At 44.6% G+C, this 27,959-nt stretch overlaps 1 protein-coding gene across 1 annotated transcript in view; it reads left to right on the plus strand.

The window, feature by feature from the left end:
• The window catches only part of LOC126419343 (CB1 cannabinoid receptor-interacting protein 1-like), a 1,399,014-nt gene that overhangs the window by 546,282 nt on the left and 824,773 nt on the right, over positions 1-27,959 (plus strand). The window contains exon 2 of the mRNA XM_050086528.1: positions 20,847-21,120. Coding sequence (XP_049942485.1) covers positions 20,894-21,120 — 227 coding nt within the window. The 5' untranslated portion in view covers positions 20,847-20,893. The remainder of the gene's footprint in view (positions 1-20,846; positions 21,121-27,959) is intronic.

Here is a 27,959-nt window from a genome sequence, read left to right on the forward strand (position 1 = left end):
TTACCCAGAATACAAACATTGAAGCTGCAGATTACAAATTCATGATTTCTGGTCATTCCTAAATGGAATGTGACCAATATATTGGAATTATTGAGAAGGTTGCCAGGAAGAATCGTTCGATTCTTGTACCTGATCAGTGGACATTGCTCATTTCTGCGGCCAGCAAGAACTTTTATAGGTAGTCCAGATGACTGACAATGATTTCTTCACACTAAGTGCAATCGTTTGATTATCTCAAGGAATCCGTGAAAGGTTTGAGAAAAATAAAATGGTTGCATCTTCAAAAGAAATCACTCTTCATCCTGTATTACAAAAAATCTCTCAATGAATAGATGGAATATTTTCAAGATGTTAATAACAAGAAAACGAATCGTTCCGGCAGGAATATCACTATCTTCCCTATTCTGTAAATAAATAGTGAAAAACGTAAAGTTCAAATACCTGAAGTACAGAGACCTATAGATCCTACTTTGCTTTGTTACACCAGTACATGATAAATTTTATCAGTAATGTCCACGCCATAAAGCTGCAAAACAATGAAACCGGTTATTCTAAATCGTGAAGAAGTTGATTGTTGCTCAGAGAATGAACATGAAAGGAGTTAGAAACAGACACTGAGTAGAATCAGTCATGTTCAACTCAAGTAACAAGTTCACACATGCCATTACAGTGTTCAACTTAATGTCACTATGATCCATGGTCTTTAATTAGTAATAAAAATTACTGACAAAATTCAGTATTCATTGTTCTGAGTAAGGTAGTCAATAAAGATTCAAAACTAGGTAAATAGTCATTGGCACCTTAAGTTATTCTTGGAATTTTCTGGAGTGTCTCAACTTTGAACATTATTTATACAATTAAATGTCCCTCTCAATACACCCTTCAGCACAACAGCGAACCAATATTTCCGTCGCCTTGTCAATATTAGCTATCTGTTTCTGTTTTCTTCCTTACATCTGATCTGCAAACAGCATGCACTTCTGCTCAACCACAAGAACTAATCAGTTTTTTTTTTTTTCAAATTTTGTCCCACCTGTTGCACTGGCATGAAGTTCTGTAGGTATCATTATGAACATACGATAAGGCTATAATGAGCGATTAAATAACAGAATATCAATGGTTCAAATGGTTCTGAGCACTATGGGACTCAACTGCTGAGGTTATTAGTCCCCTAGAACTTAGAACTAGTTAAACCTAACTAACCTAAGGACATCACAAACATCCATGCCCGAGGCAGGATTCGAACCTGCGACCGTAGCGGTCTTGCGGTTCCAGACTGCAGCGCCTTTAACCGCACGGCCACTTCGAACAGAATATCAATAAGTCTGAACTTCGTAACTATGTCTCGTGTGATATGAGAGAGCCTGAAGGCCCTAACTATGCCAGGTGATGTAAATGTGCATGTAAATTAGTACATACCCGCCCAGTTGGCCGTGCTTTCCGGGCGGGAAGGAGCGCCTGGTCCCCGGCACGAATCCGCCCGGCGGATTAGTGTCGAGGTCCGGTGAGCCGGCCAGCCTGTGGATGGTTTTTAGGCGATTTTCCATCTGCTTCGGTGAATGAGGGCTGGTTCCCCTTATTCCGCCTCAGTTACACTATGTCCGTGATTGCTGCGCAAACACTTTCTCCACGTAAGTGTACACCATAATTACTTTACCACGCAAACATTGGAGTACACTAATCTGGGTCTGGTATGAGACGTTCCCGAAGGTCCGGGGGGGGGGGGGGGGGGAGGGGGGAAGGGAAGGGCGGCGTTCCACTGGGGGCCGAAGGCCGAACCGCACAATAACCCTGGGTTCGGTGTGGGGCGGCGTTGGTGTGGGTGTACTGCTGTGGCCTATTGTGGGTTTGTGAATCACTGAGGGCTACGGCGGGAAGAAGAAGCCTCTCCGTCGTTTCTAGGTCCCCATTTCAATACTCAATACGCACACAATAGTCTCATCCATCTATAACCTATAAAAGAAAACATACGAGCTAGTTCTTTTAGGACGCTTCTTTGCCAAACAAGAATGTTTTCAATTAGATAACATCTGTAGCCATCAATATTACATTTCCCGTCATTTTATTACAACAAATTGTACCGATACCGGACACTTGTTATCGAGAGATCCTCAATGTGCTGTTGTTCTGAAACAGCATTTATTCGTAGAACTTAAGTTGTATCAGCTGCCGCTGTAATTCGTCTGCTAGAATAGCTGTCCACACTTTCCAGTTTCAGACCAACTCCTTAGATAAGTTTCCAGAGTTTCTAAAAGTAAACTTACGTTGTGGAGACACCTTAATCAACAGTGTTCAGTATGGATTCAGTTTCTTTTTGCTTGTGAATCAGCAAGTCGTCTCTCATTCATTGTTGATTAAGATGTTTTAGGAAAAATTCTTAGCACAAGTTTTTTAGTAAATTGCAGAATTAATTCTTGCAAACACTTCAATCTCTCCCATATCCAGAGCCCAGTCCACATGAGTGCAAAGCTTTGCACATTTATAAACAACATCAATTCGAGGTTAACGTACCCTGCAAGAAACAAAAATCGTAAACTCCACGTCCCTCAAACTGAGGCAAATGTTATTCTTTCAAACGTCATGTTCTCCTCACGTATTGTACGATCATGAATACCGATAGACAGCTCTTTGTTTTTTCGATACAGTTTGTGATGTCAAAATTACGTCACATTCTCACGAAGACATGTAAGATGAGTGTTACGCCCTCCAAAGCTGCTGTCTCAAAATGTTCATTGCAGAAAGTAGTTCCCATCAAAATTACAATAAACTGCAAATTACACGAATTCTGACATTCAAAGATATTCTTAAATGTTGAATTTAGCTGTTTTTAATTAACTACAATTATCGCATTCTACAAATAAGTGAAAATACTCCAAATGTTGGCCCAAGGGTACAAACACTTTCAATACGCCTAAGACGCTGGAACTTCCGCCAGACACGACTGGTAGCCGCAGGTAATATCTCTTACCTTAAAGTCTTTAGGCGTGCCGTCTGCTACAAGTTAAAAATAGTACTGTAACGTTTTAATATGCTTCTGAATGTCGGAAACTGAAATATTATATTAAGAATATTATTTCCGGTTTAAGATGTTTACACAATTCCTAGCATCTATGATTCCTGGGTGTGTCTGTTTATTTCTCCGTTTTTCTTATTTCTCCATAAGTCTTCAGGAAATTCTTCCAGCTCATGAATGACAGAACCCTCTGAATCCAGGTATTACGTCCCCGCCCCTTTTTTCTCCTCCTTCTTCTCTTGGCACCGAGACCATCATATGCTTTCACTTTGTATTTTGCAAATCTTGTACGAGCCGTACACCAATTATTATTTCTGCATCATTTTCGTTTCCTAAAACATCCACCAATAGGCTTTTTGTCAGGTGATTTATATTCGATGAACAGAAGCTGGCCAGTTACATCAGCAATCAACCTGTAAAATGATTTTTACCGTTCACCTTTGCCAATTAAATACCGAAAGTGAGAGATGACGTGTGATACTTTTGGTCTCCTCTAGATAATTTATTTCCACAGTACTCTCCATACCTGCTGGGTATTCCCCTATTTGCTACCTGAGAAGACACCCGATGGGAGACCAGCAACTATATTAGCCATAACAAATATTCTCGGTCCACTTCATGCACACGCCCGAAATCTTCGTTGTAATGAATTGTTTATCTAAAGTAAGAAACCTCCAAATTACATTGTACAACGAAGCATACAAGAAACACTGTAAACGCATCTGAAGACGAATCGAAATAATCGCCGCTAATTAATTCACATATCTGACAAAACTAGATGAAAAGGGTCTGAAACTGCTGCAAATTCAGCAACTAACACAACGCAAGCAAGAGCACAAACATTCATTGAGCTGCTGCACCTCCAGGAAAACACAGAGCGCACTTTGACCTGGAACTGTACAGTTTCGTTTAACGAACCGAACGGTAACGTCAACATGCGGGCGTGACCAGGTCTGCAGGTCAGGCGCGGAATCCCGCCACCCTCCACCCCCTCTGTGTTTGGAATTGCTGCCAGCTGTGTGCTGTGCGCAGCGAATAAAAAGCCTAATCGCATTTAAGCCGACGCGCCACGTAAAATCAGCTTATAACAGCGCGCATTTGTAATGTCCGCTAACGCAACAGCGTGGCGTTCCAGTGATTACTGATTGCCGTAATGGGGTCGTGGGTTGCACTGGCTTTCACTGCGGGATTAAAATCATAATCTTTCATTCACTGATTTGGACAGAAACACTGTCTACCTGTCATTCATCCTGCGTTTCCGCCTCCGCAAAATTCGGAACACAGGCGACTATATACGTGAGACAGTAGTAAAGTTTTAATTATCATCCTGAAAAGAATTAACGTTCTGTTTGTTCGTAGGTACATGTCTGCAGTTGTGGTACACGCGGTAGTCCCCTGGTCACGATACCGTGGCAAGCCGCAGCCCAACTTCGTCAATGGACTGCGGCATATTTTTTTGGCTCCTCTAGTGACAGGCTCGCGCTATTCTAAGCTGACGTCAAAATGACGTGTGTGTTTCCAGCGGCAAATTCTGAGTATGTTGGGGATGACACTGACATCAGATTCTCCCCTGGGTGAGTGATCCCTCGGAATTTGCAGAAACAACTTCTAAATACACGGTCAAGTCACATGAATGTGGCCACTTGTCAAAAGCATAGCCGCCCGGAGTGGCCGTGCGGTTCTAGGAGCTACAGTCTGGAGCCGAGCGACCGCTACGGTCGCATGTTCGGATCCTGCCTCGGGCATGGATGTGTTTGATGTCCTTAGGTTAGTTAGGTTTAATTAGGTCTACGTTCTAGGCGACTGATGACCTGAGAAGTTTAAGTCGCGTAGTGCTCAGAGCCATTTGAACCATTTTGTCAAAAGCATAAATAAGCACAGTTTGCTGTGATGCCGTCGATGAAGAGTGTCTACATCTACATTTATACTCCGCAAGCCACCCAACGGTGTGTGGCGAAGAGCACATTACGTGTCACTGTTGCAGTTGCGTATCGTTCGCGGGAACAACGACTGCCGGAAAGCCTCCGTGCGCGCTCGAATCTCTCTAATTTTACATTCGTGATCTCCTCGTGAGGTATAAGTAGGAGGAAGCAATATATTCGATACCTCATCCAGAAACGCACCCTCTCGAAACCTCGACAGCAAGCTACACCGCGATGCAGAGCGCCTCTCTTGCAGAGTCTGCCTCTTGAGTTTGCTAAACATCTTCGTAACGCTATCACGCTTACCAAATAACCCTGTGACGAAACGCGCCGCTCTTCTTTCGATCTTCTCTACCGCCTCTGTCAACCCGACCTGGTACTGATCCCACACTGATGAGCAATACTCAAGTATAGGTCGAACGAGTGTTTTGTAAGCCATCTTCTTTGTTGATGGACTACATTTTCTAAGGACTCTCCCAATGAATCTCAACCTTGCACCCGCCTCACCAACAATTAATTTTATATGATCATTCCACTTCAAATCGTTCCGCACGCATACTCCCAGATACTTTATAGAAGTAACTGCTACCAGTTTTTGTTCCGCTATCATATAATCATACAATAAAGGATCCTTCTTTCAAAATGTATTCGCAATACATTACATTTATCTATGTTAAGGGTCAGGTGCCATTCCCTGCACCAAGTGCCTGTCCACTGCAGATCTTCCTGCATTGCGCTGCAATTTTCTAATGCTGCAACTTCTCTGTATACTACAGCATCATCCGCGAAAAGCCGCATGGAAATTCCGACACTATCTACTAGGTCATTTATATATATTGTGAACAATGAGGTTCTGGAAGGTACCACCGGTATGTGGAGACGTACCGACTCCAGTGCAGTGGCCAGCTCGATTGAGGACCCATGATGCGAACAGATCGACGTGGTTGCAAAGAATCTCGACTCAGTTGTAATCCGGGGAGTATGGTGGCCAACAGAGTACAGCGAACTCTCCTGGTACTCTTCGAATCGCGCACGTACACTCCGAGCTGTTTGACACATTACAGTGCCTTGCTGGTAGATGCCGTTGTGTCCAGGAAAACTGTACTGCATGTATATATGGGTATGGCCTCCAAGGATATATGCATACTTCGGTTGATGCAATGTGCCTTCCAGAATAAGGAGGTCACCCATGGAATTCCATGAAAACATTGCTCAGACAATAACGTCCGCTCCTCCCGCCTGAAACCTTCCGGCGTTATTGTAGAGCCTTACTTGCCAACGGCCATCTGTCCGATGGAACATAAAGCGTGATTCATCCAAGACCACCTGTCGCCACGGAGTGAGCGTCGAGTTGCTTTACTGACGTACAGATTCCAACGTTCGCCGCCAATGGACAGCAGTCAGCATAGGTTCATGATCCAGGCGCCTATTACAGAGTCCCATGCGAAGCAACGTTCGCTGAACGGTCGTTGAGCAAAATATGGTTCAAATGGTTCGGAGCACTATGGGACTCAACATCTGAGGTCATCAGTTCCCTAGAACTTAGAACTACTTAAACCTAACTAACCTAAGGACATCACACACATCCATGCCCGAAGCAGGATTCGAACCTGCGACCGTAGCAGTCACGCGGTTGCGGACTGAAGTGCCTAGAACCGCACCTCCACCGCGGCCGGCGGTCGTTGAGCAAACGTCGTTGGTAGCCGCCTGGTTCACCTGGGCAGTTAGTTGCTAAACAGTCGCACGTGAACTCGCCGTAATATATCTCTGCAGCCGTCGTTGATCCCAGTCATCTGACCGAGCGAGGTGGCGCAGTGCGCAGTGGTTATCACACTGGACTCGCATTCGGGAGGACAACGGCTCAATCCCGTCTCCGGCCATTCTGATTTAGGTTTTCCATGATTTCCCTAAATCGTTTCAGGCAAATACCGGGATGGTTCCTTTGAAAAGGCACGGCCGATTTCCCTCCCAATCCTTCCCTAACCCGAGCTTGCGCTCTGTCTCTGATGACCTCGATGTCGACGGGACGTTAAACACTAACCACCACCACCCAGTCATCTGTGCCCGCAGTACACCACAGTGTGCTCTACGCCGGTTTTGGATAGCGCCATTTTAACCAAAGCAGCACGACAACAGTTTGCAAACTCAGCCATTTCGGAAATGCTTCCAACCTTGGCCCGAAAGGCAATGATCCTTTCCATTTTAGGTATCAGTTGAATCGCTCCGTGTGTACTCCGACGATTGCACTGCTTTCCGCGTCCCCTAAACGCTTTTATATCTTCATTTGTAGTGCTGCCACCGGCCACATGCCCTGTGGAAATGGTTATTGCACTTTGACGTCGAACATAAGCGTTGGCCCCATTAATGTGACTGGACCACATATTTCACTCGCAGCAATTTAGCTGGCCTAGGTTTGTCTCTGACCACACCCTCGGAAACTGCCACATATTCGGCAAGAAACAGTCAAAAATTTGTGAGAAGGAAAGAGAAAGGATATTAATGTTGTTGCTTTTCGTTTCACTCGCAGAAATTCAAGCTGTCCTGTCAGTTTTCCGCCTAACCACATATTCGAAAATCGTGACATTTTCCAAAAAACAATCAAATATTTTGTGACAAAGAAAGTAATATAAATTTCATTGCTGCTGATTTCACTCGCAGCACATTCGTCCTTGTTTTCTGATCAGCCATATGTCGCAAAATCGTAGAAACCTATTCCTTAGAGAGCAAGCTCTTACATATAAATAACATGGAACATTGCGGAAGATACTTGTATTTTATTCATAAGAAGGTCTCAGAATACATTAAAAACTCTAAGATGAAAAAATTAGCGTTTAGCACGATGCAAACTTAATTTCTTCGACTCCGTAATTCAAATCTTTAGTCATTAAGTTATGCCGATTACATGCAGCTTTGTTAATAGTATTTCCTAAAGGCTTTTACTACCGGTGCGTCAATAAGTGGCATTTAATTACAAGAAATCGTACTAACGGTGACGTTTTTGAGAAAATCTTCTATGCGCCATCGCTTTTAAACTGCATACTAACACTAAAAGTAGAGCGAAATACGACGAATTCAAAATGGTATCTGTTGCAGCAAGTGACACGTCATTTTGACTTCTCTTCCTAGTAACTGGATTACGCGCCTAAATTCCCCCCTGTAGTGACGTGCTACCATACTGCGGCGCAAGAAATTCAGTGTGTAGCAGAACTGAAGACACATACCTACCAACAAATAAATCATTAATTAAGTTTATTTTGTCAGGTGACTACCAGAAGTTAATGACTATCCCCGTAGACTTGAATACAGTTCGAAACGCCACAGACAGAAAAGTTACTTCCATCGTCCACTAATGGAAGGCTGTACGAGGTGCATTCAAGTTCTAAGGCCTCCGATTTTTTTTCTAATTAACTACTCACCCGAAATCGATGAAACTGGCGTTACTTCTCGACGTAATCGCCCTGGAGACGTACACATTTTTCACAACGCTGACGCTTTGATTCCATGGCAGCGGCGAAGGCTTCGTTAGGAGTCTGTTTTGACCACTGGAAAATCGCTGAGGCAATAGCAGCACGGCTGGTGAATGTGCGGCCACGGAGAGTGTCTTTCATTGTTGGAAAAAGCCAAAAGTCACTAGGAGCCAGGTCAGGTGAGTAGGGACCATGAGGAATCACTTCAAAGTTGTTATCACGAAGACACTGTTGCTAACGTTAGCTCAATGTGCGGGTGCATTGTCTTGGTGAAACAGCACACGCACAGCCCTTCCCGGACGTTTTTGTTGCAGTGCAGGAAGGAATTTGTTCTTCAAAACATTTTCGTAGGATGCACCTGTTACCGTAGTGCCCTTTGGAACGCAATGGGTAAGGATTACGCCCTCGCTGTCCCAGAACATGGACACCATCATTTTTTCAGCAGTGGTGGTTACCCGAAATTGTTTTGGTGGCGGTGAATCTGTGGGCTTCCATTGAGCTGACTGGCGCTTTGTTTCTGGATTGAAAAATGGCATCCACGTCTCATCCAATGTCACAACCGACGAAAAGAAAGTCCATTTCATGCTGACGTTGCACGTCAACATTGCTTGGCAACATGCTGCACGGGCAGCCATGTGGTCGTCCGTCAGCATTCGTGGCACTCACCTGGATGACACTTTTCGCATTTTCAGGTCGTCATGCAGGATTGTGTGCACAGAACCCACAGAAATGCCAACTCTGGAGGCGACCTGATCAACAGTCATTCGACGATCCCCCAAAACAATTCTCTCCACTTTCTCGATCATGCCGTCAGACCGGCTTGTGCAAGCTCGAGATTGTTTCGGTTTGTTGTCACACGATGTTCTGCCTTCATTAAACTGTCGCACCCATGAATGCACTTTCGACACATCCATAACTCCATCACCACATGTCTCCTTCAACTGTCGCTGAATTTCAATTGGTTTCACACCACACAAATTCAGAAAACGAATGATTGCATGCTGTTCAAGTAAGGAAAACGTCGCCATTTTAAGTATTTAAAACAGTTCTCATTCTCGGCGCTGGCGGTAAAATTCCATATGCCATACGGTGCTGCCATCTCTGGGACGTATTGACAATGAACGCGGCCTCATTTTAAAACAATGCGCATGTTTGTATCTCTTTCCAGTCTGGAGAAAAAAAATCGGAGGCCTTAGAACTTGAATGCACCTCGTAAGTCAGAGCTTCAGACCGACGAGTATGGTTCTGTAAAAACTGTAGTCAGTGGCACTGTATTGTCGACGTGCGCGTAGCGGTATGATTATTTTGTAAACTTTTCGAAAGGAAATGTCACTTATATACGGACGTTGTTGCCGGCCTTTCAAGGAAGGTAGACGTGTTTGTCATTCACTCCTGGGTCGCTGCGCAAGGTGATCGACCGTTGCCGATTTCACTGTGACAGCGGTCTCCATTAGGACCAAAGTCAATGGCAGCTGCAATAACAAAGAACCATTTACTTGGAGCTTGGTTATAAGCACGCTTCGTGATCGCCAGTCTTCCTCTCCTATCTCATCATCGTGTCGCCCGCCTCTCATGGGGTACTGAGTATGTGGTCAAAAGGATGAATGACACAAAGCTTTATTTACCACTGGGAGCAGCTTCAGTCCTGGTGTCAATAATGATCGCTTCCTAATTTGGCGTCAGTCGAAACTGCACAACGCAGCCACACAGGAACAACTCTTAACTTCCTGGTGGACGCAGCCACAGCGTACACTAACTGTACACCTCTTGTGTTGGTACTGGTGAACTATTGACAGTGTAGTTGGCATCCCACACTTCATTCAACCAGTAGAGTTGCAGCTTCCGAAACGTGAGGAAGATTTGATCTTCCAACGGGATGTTCTCAGTGGCACTGAAAGACTGTGTCCCAATGAGATCAAACATTCAATCCCCCTGGTCAGCACATTCTTCAGCAGGTCTCTTTCTAGGGATGGGGTGAACTATTAATTACGAGAGTTCGATGACAGTTTCTCGCTTCCAACCAGGTAACAGATCTCCTGCGCATTGCTTCACAGACCGCTCTCCATCCACTTTGTTGAACCTGATACATCCTCTCACTGTGGCGAGCCTACGATATCTCCCCTCTTCACGGAGCTGCAGCAGTAACATTCTCCACGCTTGAGCTCTCATTTTGTACTGTACCCAGCTTGAGACCTCCAGCTCTTGAATAACCACTATTTTGTGTGCTGAGAAAGCCTACAACCTCCTTCCCAGACCGATCGTATGCATTATGCTGAACTTCTGACATTCGCTATTGTGTTGCTGCACTGGACCTGCGATCTCTCTCCTCCTCCCTCGTCCTCCTCGAAACGGTCATCATGCACTAACATGCTCCATGCTTGAATTCTCGTTCTTCACTGTATTGAACTTGAGATTTCTCCCTTTGTCTAGCAGACACTACATGCTAAGTGCACCTACAACCTTCAGCCTAGACTGCCCGTCACCCCCACCACTGAGCCTGTGACATTTCTCGGTTGTGGTGAATCTTCAGCCGGTCACTGTGGCCGAGCGGTTCTAGGCGATTCAGTCCGGAACCGCGCTGCTGCTTCGGTCGCAGGTTCGAACCCTGCCTCGGGCATGGATGTGTGTGTTGTCCTTAGGTTAGTTAAATTTAAGTAGTTCTAAGTCTATGGCACTGATGACCTCAGATGTTAAGTCCCATTGTGCTTAGAGCCACTTGAACCATTTTTTGGTGAATCTTCAGTGCGCCACTCTCCCTACCCTCCAATGTCCAGCTGCAGTGACCTGTTCCAAGCTGCAACTCGCATTATCCACTTAGCTCAATGTGAGACCTCCTCTTACTATGGGCCATGATATTCATCCCTTAGACCGTATGCATCACCCATATGAGAATCGAATAGACATTGCGATGAGTCAGTCACCTGCTTCCCATATCCCTCATCATCCACTGTGCTGAGCCTGTGTCCAGACTGCCCAGAAACCAAGGTCCTGTGGCGATGACTTCTTCTGTACTTTGACCCTCAACATTCCTTCATTCTGAGGCTAAGATAATCCTCATCTACCAACCAACGTTTCGTCAATGTGACCTCTTCTGCATTTTGGTACCCTGCTGCACACAATGCTGAGCATGAGACAAATGTCATCCACCGACAGATGTCCTGTGACCATGAGTTCTTCTATCTTTTAACCACTCACTGCACACTGTGCTGAACCTGAGACACCATTCATCCATCATCCACTATCTGTGATTACGAGGACATACTCTTTTCACCTCCCCCTGCACACTACCCACTCTGCAGAAACTGAGGCATTCCACATCCACCAACCTCTGTCTGTGATCATGAACACCTATATCTTTCACCTTCCACTGCCCACTGTGCTGAATCTGTGATTATTAAGACCTACACCTCTCACCCTGCATTGCCCATTGGGCACTGTGCTGAACCTGAGACATTTCTCATCCATCATCCACTGCCTGCGATTACAAACACCTACGCATTTACCCTTCGTCACGAACTCTCCAATGATCCCAATACAAATAATCGTTTACGCGCATTTATTTTAGAAGTTACATCTCGAAGTGTGTGCACCCATTTTAAACGAGAATTCAGTCTGAAATAAAAATTAAATGCAAAATGTGTCCATCTTCGTTGAAAATACGGCTCATTGAAACATGTGGCTTGCTGAAATAATCATTGTCATGTCTAGGAATATCATTGTGTTCTCTTCCACAATTTGTACATTGCGTCATTAAGTGTTTTCATTTCTCTCATTTTCTTCATGTCACAATACAGTATAATTTCACAAATTGGTTTCCATTTTTTAACATAACAAGTCCATATCAACGTGACGAATATCGATGCACAAAACTCACGCCATTACCCACCGAGCAATCACTGTCTACTTAAAGTGATCAACAAGTACAAAGATACAAGAAGTCACAATTCAGTGATATTAAAAAATATCGATTTTACAGCTAAAGCGTATACGCACATCAAAAAAAGATTTGCATCACCTCGGTTCCGAGAAGTCCGGAACCTGTACAGAAAACTGGAATAGAGATCAACATTAACATCATTTCCGCCCTTTTTATTGCTAATGAAAACTACACATTGCATGTTTTACCACCATACAGCGAGACTTTCAGAGGTGGTTTTCCAGATTCCTGTACACACCGGTACCTCAAATACCCAGTAACACGCTCTCTTGCACTGATGCAATACTATCATGCATACTATCCACAAGATCAAAACGAGGATAAGATACTGCGTGAAGAGTTTGACAGAGCACTGAAAGATCTGAGTCGAAACAAGGCCCCAGGAGTAGACAACATTCCATTAGAACTACTGATGGCCTTGGGAGAGCCAGTCATGGCAAAACTCAACCATCTGGTGGGCAAGATGTATGAGACAGGCGAAATACCCTCAGACTTCAAGAAGAATATAATAATTCCAATCCCAAAGAAAGCAGGTGTTGACAGATGTGAAAATTACCGAACTATCAGTTTAATAAGTCACAGCTGCAAAATACTAACGCGAATTCTGTACAGACGAATGGAAAAACTGGTAGAAGCGGACCTCGGGGAAGATCAGTTTGGATTCCGTAGAAATGTTGGAACACGTGAGGCAATAATAACCTTACGACTTATCTTAGAAGAAAGATTAAGAAAAGGCAAACCTACGTCTCTAGCATTTGTAGACTTAGAGAAAGCTTTTGACAATGTTAACTGGAATACTCTCATTCAAATTCTGAAGTTTGCAGGGGTAAAATACAGGGAGCGAAAGGCTATTTACAATTTGTACAGGAACCAGATGGCAGTTATAAGAGTCGAGGGGCATGAAAGGGAAGCAGTGGTTGGGAAAGGAGTGAGACAGGGTTGTAGCCTCTCCCCGATGTTATTCAATCTGTATATTCAGCAAGCAGTAAAGGAAACAAAAGAAAAATTCGGAGTAGGTATTAAAATTCAATGAGAAGAAGTAAAAACTTTGAGGTTCGCCGATGACATTGTAATTCTGTCAGAGACAGCAAAGGACTTGGAAGAGCAGTTGAACGGAATGGACAAAGTTGTTGAAAGGAGGATATAAGATGAACATCAACAAAAGCAAAACGAGGATAATGGAATGTAGTCTAATTAAGTCGGGTGATGCTGAGGGAATTAGATTAGGAAATGAGACACTTAAAGTAGTAAAGGAGTTTTGCTATTTAGGGAGTAAAATAACTGATGATGGTCGAAGTAGAGAGGATATAAAATGTAGACTGGCAATGGCAAGGAAAGCGTTTCTGAAGAAGAAAAATTTGTAAACATCGAGTATAGATTTAAGTGTCAGGAAGTCGTTTCTGAAAGTATTTGTATGGAGTGTAGCCATGTATGGAAGTGAAACATGGACGATAAATAGTTCGGACAGGAGGAGAATAGAAGCTTTCGAAATGTGGTGCTACAGAAGAATGCTGAAGATTAGATGGGTAGCTCACATAACTAATGAGGAGGTATTGAATAGAATTGGGGAGAAGAGGAGTTTGTGGCACAACTTGACTAGAAGAAGGGACCGTTTGGTAGGACATGTTTTGAGGCATCAAGGGATCACAAATTTAGCATTGGAGGGCAGCGTGGAGGGTAAAAATCGTAGAGGGAGACCAAGAGATCAATACACTAAGCAGATTCAGAAGGATGTAGGTTGCAGTAGGTACTGGGAGATGAAGAAGCTTGCACAGGATAGAGTAGCATGGAGAGCTGCATCAAACCAGTCTTAGGACTGAAGACCACAACAACAACTACTATCCACAAGTTCATCAAGGTACAGTTGGTCGAGATTGTCCCACTCCTCAGCGGCGATTCGACGTAGATCCCTTAGCGTGGTTGGTGGATCGCGTCGTCCATAAGCAGCCCTTTTCAATCTATCCCAGGCATGTTCGATAGGGTTCACGTCCGGAGAACATGCTGACTACTCTAGTCGAGCAATGTCGTTATCCTGAAGGAATTCAGAAATGGTTCAAATGGCTCTGAGCACTATGGGACTCAACTGCTGAGGTCATTAGTCCCCTAGAACTTAGAACTAGTTAAACCTAACTAACCTAAGGACAACACAAACATCCATGCCCAAGGCAGGATTCGAACCTGCGACCGTAGCGGTCCTGGGGTTCCAGACTGCAGCGCCTTTAACCGCACGGCCACTTCGGCCGGCTGAAGGAATTAATTCACAAGATGTGCACGATGGGTGCGCGAATTGTCGTCCATGAATACGAATGCCTCGCCAAATGCTGCCGATATGGTTGAACTATCGGTCGGAGGATGGCATTATAGTATCGTACAGCTGTTACGGCGCCTTGCATGACCACCAGCGGCGTACGTCGGCGCGACATAATGCCATCCCAAAACAGCAGGAAACCTCCACCTTGCTGCACTTGCTGGACAGTGTGTCCAAGGCATTCAGCCTGACCTGGTTGCCCTAAACACGTCTCCGACGATTGTCTGGTTGAAGGCATATGCGACACTCATCGGTGAAGAGAATGTGATGCCAATCCTGAGCGGTCCATTCGGCATGCTGTTGGCCCCACCTGTACTGCGCTGCATGGTATCGTGATTGCAAAGATGGACCTCGCCATGGACGTCGGGAGTGAGTCTGCGCATCATGCCGCCTACTGCGCGCAGTTTGAGTCGTAACACGACGTCCTGTGGCTGCACGAAAAGCATTATTCAACATGGCGGTGTTGCTGTCAGGGTTCCTCCGAGCCACGTAATCCGTAGGTAGCGGTCAGCCACTGCAGTAGTAGTCATTGGGCGGCCTGACGAGGAATGTCATCGACAGTTCCTGTCTCTCTGTAACTCCATGTCCGAACAACATGGCTTTGTTTCATTCCGAGACGCCTGTATACTTCCTTTGTTGAGAGCCCTTCCTGGCACAAAGTAACAATGAGGAGGCAATCGAACAGCGCTATTGACCGTGTACGCATGGTTGAACTACAGGTACCTCTTTGCTGGTGGAATGACTGGAACTGATCGGCTGTCGCACCCCCTCCGTCTAATAGACGCTGCTCATGCATTGTTGTTCACATCTTTGGGAGGATTCAGTGACATCTCTGAACAGTCAAAGGGACTGTGTATGTGATACAATATCCACAGTCAACGTCTATCTTCAGGAGTTCTGGGTACTGGGGTCATGCAAAACGTTTTCGATGTGTGTAAATATACAGGGTTAAAGTTTAACTTCCAAACCGTTGTAGAAATAACACAATGGTTCAGAATGACGTAAATTTGCAACGGAATATTATCGGAAAGGGGAAAAACTTATGGCAGAAGACAAATAAATAGTTCAAATTTTGCAATAGATGGCGCTGTAAGCATCATAATTTAATAGTAGTTGACTACAAATCACAAATGAATGATTTAACAATGCCTAAGGTGTACGTTTGACGTTAGGCAAACTATATGAGGTGCATGCAAGTTCTAAGGCCACCGATTTTTTTTCTCCGGACTGGAAAGAGATACAAACATGCGCATTGTTTTAAAATGAGGCCGCGTTCATTGTCAATACGTCCCAGAGATGGCAGCACCATACGGCAGATGGAATTTTACCGCCAGCGCCGAGAATGAGAACTGTTTTAAATACTTAAAATGGCGACGTTTTCCTTATTTGAACAGCGTGCAATCATTCATTTTCTGAATTTGTGTGGTGTGAAACCAATTGAAATTCAGCGACAGTTGAAGGAGACATGTGGTGATGGAGTTATGGATGTGTCGAAAGTGAGTTCGTGGGTGCGACAGTTTAATGTAGGCAGAACATCGTGTGACAACAAACCGAAACAACCTCGGGCTCGCACAAGCCGGTCTGACGACACGATCGAGAAAGTGGAGAGAATTGTTTTGGGGGATCGCCGAATGACTGTTGAACAGATCGCCTCCAGAGTTGGCATTTCTGTGGGTTCTGTGCACACAATCCTGCATGACGAACTGAAAATGCGAAAAGTGTCATCCAGGTGGGTGCCACGAATGCTGACGGACGACCACATGGCTGCCCGTGTGGCATGTTGCCAAGCAATGTTGACGTGCAACGTCAGCATGAATGTGACTTTCTTTTCGTCGGTTGTGACAATGGATGAGACATGGATGCCATTTTTCAATCCAGAAACAAAGCGCCAGTCAGCTCAATAGAAGCATACAGATTCACCGCCGCCAAAACAATTTCGGGTAACCGCCAGTGCTGAAAAAATGATGGTGTCCATGTTCTGGGACAGCGAGGGCGTAATCCTTACCCATTGCGTTCCAAAGGACACTACGGTAGCAGGTGCATCCTACGAAAATGTTTTGAAGAACAAATTCCTTCCTGCACTGCAACAAAAACGTCCAGGAAGTGCTGTGCGTGTGCTGTTTCACCAAGACAACGCACCCGCACATCGAGCTAACGTTACGCAACAGTTTCTTCGTGATAACAACTTTGAAGTGATTCCTCATGCTCCCTACTCACCTGACCTGGCTCCTAGTGACTTTTGGCTTTTTCCAACAATGAAAGACACTCTCCGTGGCCGCACATTCACCAGCCGTGCTGCTATTGCCTCAGCGATTTTCGAGTGGTCAAAACAGACTCCTAAAGAAGCCTTCGCCGCTGCCATGGAATCATGGCGTCAGCGTTGTGAAAAATGTGTACGTCTGCAGGTCGATTACGTCGAGAAGTAACGCCAGTTTCGGGTGAGTAGTTAATTAGAGCAAAAATCGGAGGCCTTAGAACTTGAATGCACTTCGTACTACTCAGTGAGCATGGGTGTACAGGTGTCATACTGTTAGTTACGTACATCGGATGGGAAAAATCGGTTTTTAATTGTCCTGAGGCGGAAAAGAGCATAAAAAGCATCAATCAAAATCAAATAAGATTATTAATTTCCGTGTCTGGTGCAAAACATGTTCAATATGCTGTCCACAGTTTTCTGCAACAAGCTGATATCGAGAAACAGCATGTTCCACAACTAATCGAAGTGTTTCCAGGGCTACGTTCGGAATGTGTTGCGCGATGCGTGCCGTCAATGCAGCTACGAGTTAGCAATCGGAACACTGAACACAACATCTTTCAGATAGCCTCACAGCCAGAAGTCACACAGATTATGATGAAGTGATCGGAACGGTCAGGCTGTAGGGAAATAGTGGCTGGCAATTCTAACATTTCCGAAATGGCGCTTCAGCAGCTGCTTAACTGGATTTTTTAATGTGTGGAGGTGCGCCATCTTGCATAAAAATGATCCCATCGACATATCCATACATGCACACGTGGTTGTGCAAAAGAGACTCACAGCGCTTACAAGTGACGGTACAGATAACAAGGCCGGAAGCACCTGTCTCTATGATAAATGATGCCGTAAACCCAAACCACACAGTGACTTTTTCAGGATGAAGTGGTATTGGTTGATTTGCGTGTGGATTTTCCGTAGCCCATATTCGACAATTCCTTGTATTGACATATCCTGTCAGATGGAAGTGGGCTTCGTCTGTCCACAAAATCTTCCGCGGCCACTCATTGTCTACTTCCATGCGAGCAAGAAATTCTAAAGCAAAGGTCTCTCTTGCTGGCAGGTCAACAGGAAGCAAGGCGTGCGCACGGGTAATCTTGAATGGATAGCAAAGAAGGATGTTTTATAGGATTTAACGCACCGTGCTCACGGATGTGTCCAATGTTCGGGCAATTCTCCATGCACTACACGTTTCCACATCACCACTCGTTTCCTCCTGCATCGCTGTGACAGCTGCTTCCACTGACGTTGAATTAATTGGTTTCCTCCGTATACCAGGTTGCACACCAAAAGAACTAGTCTTTTCGATTTCCGAATCATTTTCCCCAGACCCATGGCACTCATCGAACCAACGCCTTTTTTCACACATTTGAGTGTCCGGAACTTCAGCAGAGCGACGTGTGCACAGTCATCATTCTTGTAATACAGCTTTAAGCAGAGCGCGATCCTGCATTGAGCCAGTCACGGCGAACGTCGCAGACGCGAAAGGAGGAAAAGCCGTGTGTACCCGGCGTGTTTATAGTAACTTCAATGGGTCGTGCACATGACAGGTGTTATCATTTGCGTATTCTGATACATACAGTGCCATTTATTGATCCGTTTTCACGTTTTTCCTTCTGCCACACGTTTTGCCCCTTCTCCGATAATATTCCGTTGCAATGTGACGCATTCTGACAACGGTGTTATTTCTACAGCGTTTTGAGCGTTTAACTTTAATTAAAATCACCTTGGGCGTGTATACATATATATATATATATATATATACAAAATTTTAAACTATAATTTTCAATTTCAAATTCTAATACAATTTCAAATTGGAAATAAATTTTGTGCCAGTTCTGTAAATTAGTTCTGTATATGAAAAATGTGTAAGAATGAATTAGGTTCTCTGATTTAAAATTTTGATTCCATTGGATTGTCAGGAATTTAATGTGAGTATGGTATTTGACGAGGTGCGTTCTATAAGTAACGTAATTATTTTTTTCTCGGCCAGTTTCGGTTAAGAAAAATGCACAATTTTTTGTGGGACATCATGGAATATTCCCGCTTTAGTCCTTATGGTTTTTTCAAGTTGTTATAGGTGATGGCGCTATATGTAGCCTCCAAAATAGAGTACTTAACTGAGATGCGTTCCAAGCAGAGAGCTGGCATTGAGTTAGTTTTGGAGTGAAAACACAGTATCTCAGATATTCATAGGCGATTGAAAAATGTCTTCAGAGACCTGGCAGTGAAGAAAAGACCTATAAGCCGTTTGGCAAGGCGTCTGTCATCATCGCAACAAGCCCGCGCAAACCTGTCTGATCTCTCTCATGACTCCTGCAATGTTGAAACGTTCAAAATGGTTCAAATGGCTCTGAGCACTATGGGACTCAACTGCTGAGGTCATTAGTCCCCTAGAACTTAGAACTAGTTAAACCTAACTAACCTAAGGACATCACAAACACCCATGCCCGAGGCAGGATTCGAACCTGCGACCGTAGCGGTCTTGCGGTTCCAGACTGCAGCGCCTTTAACCGCACGGCCACTTCGGCCGGCTGTTGAAACGTGCGGAGACACTCATTCTAGGTGATGTAATCGAACGTCTCTTTTCCTATGACTACGCAAGCACTAGCACAAGTGTGCGTACCCGAGAGAAGCTGACAGAACTTCATTGGACTGTTCTCCCTCATCAGCCGGCCGCTATGGCCGAGCCGTTCTAGGCGCTTCATTCTGGAACCGCGCTGCTGCTACGCTCGGAGGTTCGAATCCTGCCTCGGGCATGGATGTGTGTGATGTGCCTAGGTTAATTAGGTTTAAGTAATTCTAAATCTAAGGGACTGATGACCTCAGATGTGCTCAGATAGTGCTCAGAGCCATTTGAACCATTTCTTCCTCAGCCATGCTACAGCCCAGATCTCTCACCTTTCGACTTCCAACTGCTTGGTCCAATGAAGAATGCACTCCACAGGAAGCTGTACTTTGGATGATGGGGAGGTTATTGATGGACAAGACGTTGGCTCCAACGTCGACCAGTGGAGTGGTACCATTCAGGCATACAGACAATTCCAGTAAGGTGGTGTAAGGCTGGCGCATTGAATGAAGTTTATGTTGAAAAAAGGCTTTTTTAACCAAACAGGTGAAGTATAATATGGTGTATTGGAATATTGAAGGAAAGCAGCCTGCTGTCAGGAAATAAATGTGTGTCCTAACTTATTGAACGCCCCTCTTACAATATGTGATGGAGCTGGTAGCACTTGCCAGTTCCACCACCCTTGTCTCCTGTACTGAACATGACGCTCCTCTTCAATCATCCAGATCCTGTGAACGTGAACCCCTATATCTCTGCCCTTCCATTGTTCACTGCCCACTGAGCCGGACTTGAGACACTCCTTATTCATCACGCACTGCCTTCAATCATGAACGTCTAAGCCTCTGACCTTCCACAGCCCACTGTCCGGTGTGGTGAGCCTCCAAAACTCCTCATCAATCACACACTACCTCTGATCACGAACACCTACACCTCTGACATTCCACTGCCCACTGTCCAGTGTGCTAAGCCTCTGAAGCTCCTCATCAATCACGCACTACCTCTGATCACAAAGACCTACACCTCTGACCTTCAATCACACACTACCTCTGATCACGAACACCTACACTTCTGACCTTCCACTGCCCACTGTCCAGTGTGCTGAGCCTTCGAAACTATTCTTCAATCATGCACTACCTCTGATCACAAACACCTACACCTCTGACCTTCAATCATGCACTACCTCTGATCACGAACACCTACGCCTCTGACCTTCCACTGCCCACTGTACAGTGTGCTGAGCCTCTGAAGCTCATCAATCACGCACTACCTCTGATCACGAACGCCTACACCTCTGACCTTCCACCACCCACTGCGTTGCGCCTGCGACGCACCCCGCTGTGCAGCCACTGTGCTGAGCCCCGGACTCGCTCTGCCCGCAGGGCGTCAGCATGCGAGGGGCGGCGGCAGTGGCGCCCCCGCACAGCACATGCAGAGCCCGCCCACGCCCACGGCCGCGCAGGCCGCGCGGCAGCAGTCTCCCGGCGCCGGCGGCACCTTCCGCGTCACGCTCTCCATGAAGAAGGAGCCCGACGGCGGGCCCGTCTTCTGCAAGATGGAGCAGACGCAGCGCTTCAAGCAGCTCAAGACCGTCAAGCTGCACACCGACACCGTCTACCGCATCGACGTCAGCTTCAAGCCGCCGCGCGCCCTCCAGTGAGTACCCCTGGCACTGCGCTCTCATTCTAGCGTACACGCCGCGAACAAAGCCTTGCGCTGTCTGACGGAGATTTTAATCTCTCTTCTCACTCCACAGCTATCACCAAAGGTGTTATTCTTGTACAATTTTTTATGATATTTTAGTAGCACCCTTAGAGCAATTTCATCGTCTTACTTTCGTAAAAGCAGATACATTCACACGCTGTAACTGTGCATCATGTACAACTGCAGTCAAACAATTTTGGCCACGATGACAGTAATTGTAGAAGTCTCAGTTCTTGATTCAGACACTAAAGTTCTTTTCTTTTATACAATGAAGAGCCAAAGAAATTGGTACACCTGCCTAATATTAAGTACGGCCCCGTGAGCACACAGAAATGCTGCAACGCGACGTGGCATCGACTCGACTAATATATGAAGTAGTGCTTGGGGTAACTACCACCATCAGTCCTGTAGGGCTGTCCATAAATCCGTAAGAGTACGAGGGGTTGGAGATCAGTTCTGAACAGCACGTTCCAAGGCATCCCAGATATGCTCAGTAATGTTAATGTCTGGCAAGTTTGATGGCCAGTAGAAGTGTTCAAGCTCAGAGGAGTGTTTCTGGAACCACTCTGTAGCAATTCTTGAAGTGCGGAGTGTCGCATTGTCCTGCTGGATTTGCCCAAGACCGTCGGAATCCACAATTGACACGAATTAATGCAGGTGATCGGACAATATACTTACGTACGTGTCACCTGTCAGTCTTTTCTACACGTATCAGGGATCCCAAGTCACTCCAACTGCACGCGACCCACACATTACAGATCCTCTACCAGCTTCAACAGACCCCTGCTGACATGCAGAGTCCATCGGTTCACGAGGTTGTCTCCATACCCGTACAAGTCCATCCGCTCGATACAATTTGAAGCGAAACTCCTCCAACTAGGCAACGTGTTTCCAGTAATCAACAGTCCAGTCTCAGTGTTGACGGCCTCAGGCGAGGCATAAAGCTTTGTCTCGTGCAGTCATGAAGGGTCCATGAGTGGGCCTTCGGCTCCGAAAGCCCATATCGACGATATTTCGTTGAATGTTTCGCACGCTGACACTTGTTGATGGCCCAGAACTGAAATCTACAGCAATTTGCAGAAGTCGTCATCGGTCCCGTTGTTGCAGGATCTTATTCCTGTCGTAGCGATGTCGAAGATTTGATGTTTTACTTGATTCCTGATACTATGGTACACTCGCGAAGTGGTCGTACGGGAAAATCCCCAATTCATGGCTACCTCGGACACGCTGTGTCTCATCTCTCGTGCGCCGACTGTAACGCCACGTTCAGATTCACTTAAATCTTTGTAACATGCCATTGTGGCAACATTAACCGATCTAACAGCTGCGCCAGACACTTGTCGTAGGTAGACGTTGTCGACCGCAGCGTCGTATTCTGCTTGTTTATGTATCTCTCTATTTGAATACGCAAGCCTATACCAGATTCTTTGGCGCTCCAGTAAGTATTCTCTCACTATTGTCAGTTACATCTACCACTGTAGGTATGAAGATCGCACACATGTTGGGCTGTCCTCCATTCAGACATTTTGTCCCTTGGCAAAATACATATTTATACTTGAACTTGTAGGCTAATTAATGGGTTTAGTTTATGCTTAAGTGATTCAACTATGTGATTTGTTGATAACCCAAAAGAGTTAAAAAATCGCCTCAGTGAACATAAACTCCTGAAACAGATGTTGTTAGGAAAGTGACACGAAAGAACGGTCTGTCAAGCGACGAAACGTTAACTTTGGTAAGTACATACGCTGGATCATTGTAAATGAATGTAAACAGCATGACGAAAGACCAATAGTGGGTGGATGACTGAGAAGAAGCCCTTATTAACGGGATTCTCAGAGAGCTAAATTTCGCAAGAGCTCTGGCTTGTGACACTAAGGCTAATGTTTTATGGAAATGTTAAGAATATAGTGACCCAAATCCCAGAGAAAAAGAGAGCGTGCTGAAAAGTAATGCCTCCAAATTTTTTACGCGAAAACTCTTCAATCTTTTAAATAAAGCAAACTTCATTCGGATTCTGCTTCTTTACTCTTCATGTCACCCTGTGACGAACACATTTCTCCTAACGAGAGACCAGTTCGTTGATATCGTCACTGTATAATATTTGTTGGCGAAGTCATAACCTCACCTCTGCTTGCACAGCTTCATCACTATCAAACTGAAGCCCCCAAAGGTGTTTTGTAAGTTTTACAAACATGAACATTGGGTGCGGCCAAGTCGGAACTGTATGGAGAATGAACTCAAGGCATCTGATTGTTGTAGATATCGCAGCGCTCGTGTGGTGTGCCATGCTAAAGGAGAGGGTGCTCCACATGTGGACGAACTCATCAAATCCGTGCTTCCGGTTTTCCGAGGGAACACAGTACACCGTTCCTCATGCACCAACATGTTACACACTACGATTCGGAGCTCTCTATCGGCAGAGGGCTGTAAACAACATCTGTAACGCGGGAAAGTCGGCCGAGTAATGTGCATGACATGTAATACCACACCCGACATTGAGAGTAGAATAAAAAATTCTGAGGCATCATTTTTCAGTATGTCCTCGATTATGTGTGTAATCGTGCAAGTTTTTACCTTTTGTTCGACATAAAATAAAGAGAACCTACTGATGATAGTGAAATTTCAATGAAACAAGAATGTGCGATAAAGTAAGAAAATAAGAAATAGAAAATAAGCCATGATATTTCTGGAGCGCCTCTGGGACAGTATTGTTTATTCTTCGGATATTTCGGCTAATAGCTTTTACTAGTAGAAGCCAACCTCGGGGAAGATCAGTTTGGATTCCGTAGAAACACTGGAACACGTGAGGCAATACTGACCTTACGACTTATCTTAGAAGAAAGATTAAGGAAAGGCAAACCTACGTTTCTAGCATTTGTAGACTTAGAGAAAGCTTTTGACAACGTTGACTGGAATACTCTCTTTCAAATTCTAAAGGTGGCAGGGGTAAAATACAGGGAGCGAAAGGCTATTTACAATTTGTACAGAAACCAGATGGCAGTTATAAGAGTCGAGGGACATGAAAGGGAAGCAGTGGTTGGGAAGGGAGTAAGACAGGGTTGTAGCCTCTCCCCGATGTTGTTCAATCTGTATATTGAGCAAGCAGTAAAGGAAACAAAAGAAAAATTCGGAGTAGGTATTAAAATTCATGGAGAAGAAATAAAAACTTTGAGGTTCGCCGATGACATTGTAATTCTGTCAGAGACAGCAAAGGACTTGGAAGAGCAGTTGAATGGAATGGACAGTGTCTTGAAAGGAGGATATAAGATGAACATCAACAAAAGCAAAACAAGGATAATGGAATGTAGTCTAATTAAGTCAGGTGATGCTGAGGTAATTAGATTAGGAAATGAGGCACTTAAAGTAGTAAAGGAGTATTGCTATTTGGGGAGCAAAATAACTGATGATGGTCGAAGTAGAGAGGATATAAAATGTAGACTGGCAATGCTGAAGATTAGATGGGTAGATCACATAACTAATGAGGAAGTATTGAATAGGATTGGGGAGAAGAGAAGTTTGTGGCACAACTTGACCAGAAGAAGGGATCGGTTGGTAGGACATGTTCTGAGGCATCAAGGGATCACCAATTTAGTATTGGATGGCAGCGTGGAGGGTAAAAATCGTAGAGGGAGACCAAGAGATGAATACACTAAGCAGATTCAGAAGGATGTAGGTTGCAGTAGGTACTGGGAGATGAAAAAGCTTGCACAGGATAGAGTAGCATGGAGAGCTGCATCAAACCAGTCTCAGGACTGAAGACCACAACAACAACAGCTTTACAGCCGTTTTCAAGGTAAGTCGCTGGCAGAATTTAATCCCCTTGACACCATGCTGTGGAGTGAACGTGGGTGCGTCAAAGATAACATAGTTGGCAACAAGAGCGTAAGTCATAGATAAAACATTACACATGTACGGGTAAATCAAAGCAAGCGGAGAGTCAGCAAATCCACTATCTTACGAATTAAGTAGTTAATTATTAAAATGGATGGCATTTTTTGGAATTGTAAATTGTAATTTTTTGTTTATTTATAGACACAATCACATGTTTGTAACAGTCATAACCGGTTTCGGCCATACAATGACCATCTTCAGATGCTAAAGGCGGCATACACTGAACACAGGTTCATGCGATGTCAAACGCCTTTAGCATCTGAAGATGGTAATTGTATGGTCGAGACCGGTTATCACTGTGTCATAAACATGTGATTGTGTCTATAAATAAACAAAAATATTTTACAAGAGAATCAGTCACGCACTCCATATACAAAATGTCGTTTTTTTCTAATTTTTTTGGGAATACTAGACAATGGAGACTCAGAACAATATTTCCTCTGAGCGTGCAAAGGAGAATGACTTTTCCATGATGTGTTGAGGTGGAAATACTCGTTTCGGTTGTGCACATTGGCTGCTAATTGTATTTCAACTGCTTCCTTGGCCACTGAATGTAGGTGGGGAGAGGCAGAGTCAGAATGTTGACTTTCTCGTTATCCATGGAATGGCCGGTGGAAATAAGATATTCAGCCACTGCTGATTCCTTGGGCTGTAGAAGTAGGATGTGTCGCTGGTGTTGTACGCATCATCCTTGTACAGAGTGTATTGTTTGTCCTGCGCACCTTTTACCACACCGACAAGTAACTTCATGTATACCCGCCTTTCACAAAAGCAAATTATCTTCCAAACATACCATGAGAGGTGCCGTCATGGCTGGTGGGAGGAAGATCACGTACACTTTATGCTTCTTGATTATTATGCCAATTTTCCCTTTCTTTGGTTGATCTGCCCATTTTCGCTTGCAAAGCTCTTATTTGTATATTTCGTACATCCATTTTTGCTGAATACTACTTCAAAACGTACCAGTTCTCCCTGTAGGCTGTCAGTGTCAAGCATTACATGGGCCCTATGTACTAAAGTTTTAAGGATGCTACTAGTTTGTGTAGCGCGTCGGCAGCTAGACGTCTGCCAATATAAATAACTATGAGTAGGCTTACGGTACACGCAATGCCTACCGGGAAAATTTCCAGCAAGGGAATACTGTTTGCTGAAGCCGAAAAATCCCCTTCCAAAACATATTTAGCTATTCTGCTAACGAATTCGTAAAATTCGTCCACTTCTCGACGACTGTCTTGTCCAAGTTAAACATTTAGCTGTCCGTTATGTCCAACCAATGCGCATGCCATTAGCTTCGTTTCATTTGTATGTGCATTTTAGAGTTGCAAGCTCTCCCCACTTCATTAAACGCCTGATTCGGTTACGGTTCACTTTCGGCGGTTACTGCATGTCCCTAACGAATTGTATCATGATGATTTTCTTTCCATGACAAACAACTCCGAGTCCCCGAAAAACAGCTAAGAGGTTTCTGGGGATGCCCCGGACAGCAATGGGATTCCTACCTGTCACCCGCCATACAGCCTGACAACCATAAATGACGGTCTGGGGTTCCATTTTGTTATACAGCAAGACCCTTTGGGTGTCATTCGCGGCACCCATAAAGGCACAGCGGTACGTCGAAGATATTCTATGCCTTGTTTTATTGCCCTTTGTGGCAAACCATCCTGGGCTTACATTTTAGCAAGATACTGCCCGCAAGCACACGGTGAGAGTTCCTACTTCTTGTCTTCGCCCTTGCCAAACCATACCTTGGTCTGCAAGATGGCTGGAACTCTCACAATTGAGAACGTTTAGAGCCTCGCAACGAGGTCGCGATTTTGACGATATAAGGCGTTAATTGAACAGTTTGGCACGATATCCATCAGGAACACACCTAACAACTTCGTCAATCGATGCCTGGCCGAATAACTACTTGTATTAGGATCACAGATGGACCAACGTGTTATTCCTTGCCCAATTTGTTAAAATCCTTCTCTGGAATCAATCAGTTTTTCTGCAATTGTAATCATTTGCTTGTCGGTACATGTATAGTCGTGGACAAAACGAGCGAGACCCCTCGCCCTTTCGTTACGCTAATCCGCACAGCTTTAAAGTCTGGTACACAGCATAATAGGGAAGGCGACGAAGTGCTACCAACATACTATGCACAGGCGTGAAATTAAAAAACTGTCCGAACTTTGTTAAACTGTTTTCAGTCATGTGTAACATTACATTAATGCTGATTAGTGTGTTAAACACAACACATAAATATAAGATATAAATGAAAGAAGAAACGCTAATTAGTATGAACTGTACTAATAAAAATCAATTTCAGCTTATCGAGATAACATAACTGTTTTAGCAAAATAATATGCGCATTCGGCCGCGAAACGGTCTGTATCAACGTTCAGACCAGTCATACTGGATTACCGTTGCTGACCTACCATGACAGTGTGCAAATTGAGCAATGATTGAAATTCATAACGAAATTCAGTGAAAAATCATTCAGTGCCACACTTAAGTCAATTCAATTATTGACAGAAGCGCAAAAAGTAAGCAGTAACAAGTTGACATCCACAGGGCTCCGGTACAGAATAAAAGTAGCAATAAAACGCATTGGGGACGCGAGAATTTCTTAAAATTGCTTTACTGATAGTCAATCTACCTCCATCGAGATTAGAACCGAAAACAAACGAGACCTCCCTTGGAGTGGTAAAACACCTTTCACTACGCTAGCAGACAACCCAGGCAAACAGACCTCTACTATTACCCCAGACATGAATAAGCCCACAATTTCACAATGTAACTGACAAAATGACCTTCATTTTCCGTTGCATAGAGATTTCTGGACTCAAGAACATGAATTTTCTACGTTTATGTCACCGCTAACGTGACAATCATTCGGCATGTTTATCGAAATAACA

Source organism: Schistocerca serialis, chromosome 9 (genome assembly GCF_023864345.2).
Source record: "Schistocerca serialis cubense isolate TAMUIC-IGC-003099 chromosome 9, iqSchSeri2.2, whole genome shotgun sequence".
Classification (NCBI taxonomy): domain Eukaryota; kingdom Metazoa; phylum Arthropoda; class Insecta; order Orthoptera; family Acrididae; genus Schistocerca; species Schistocerca serialis.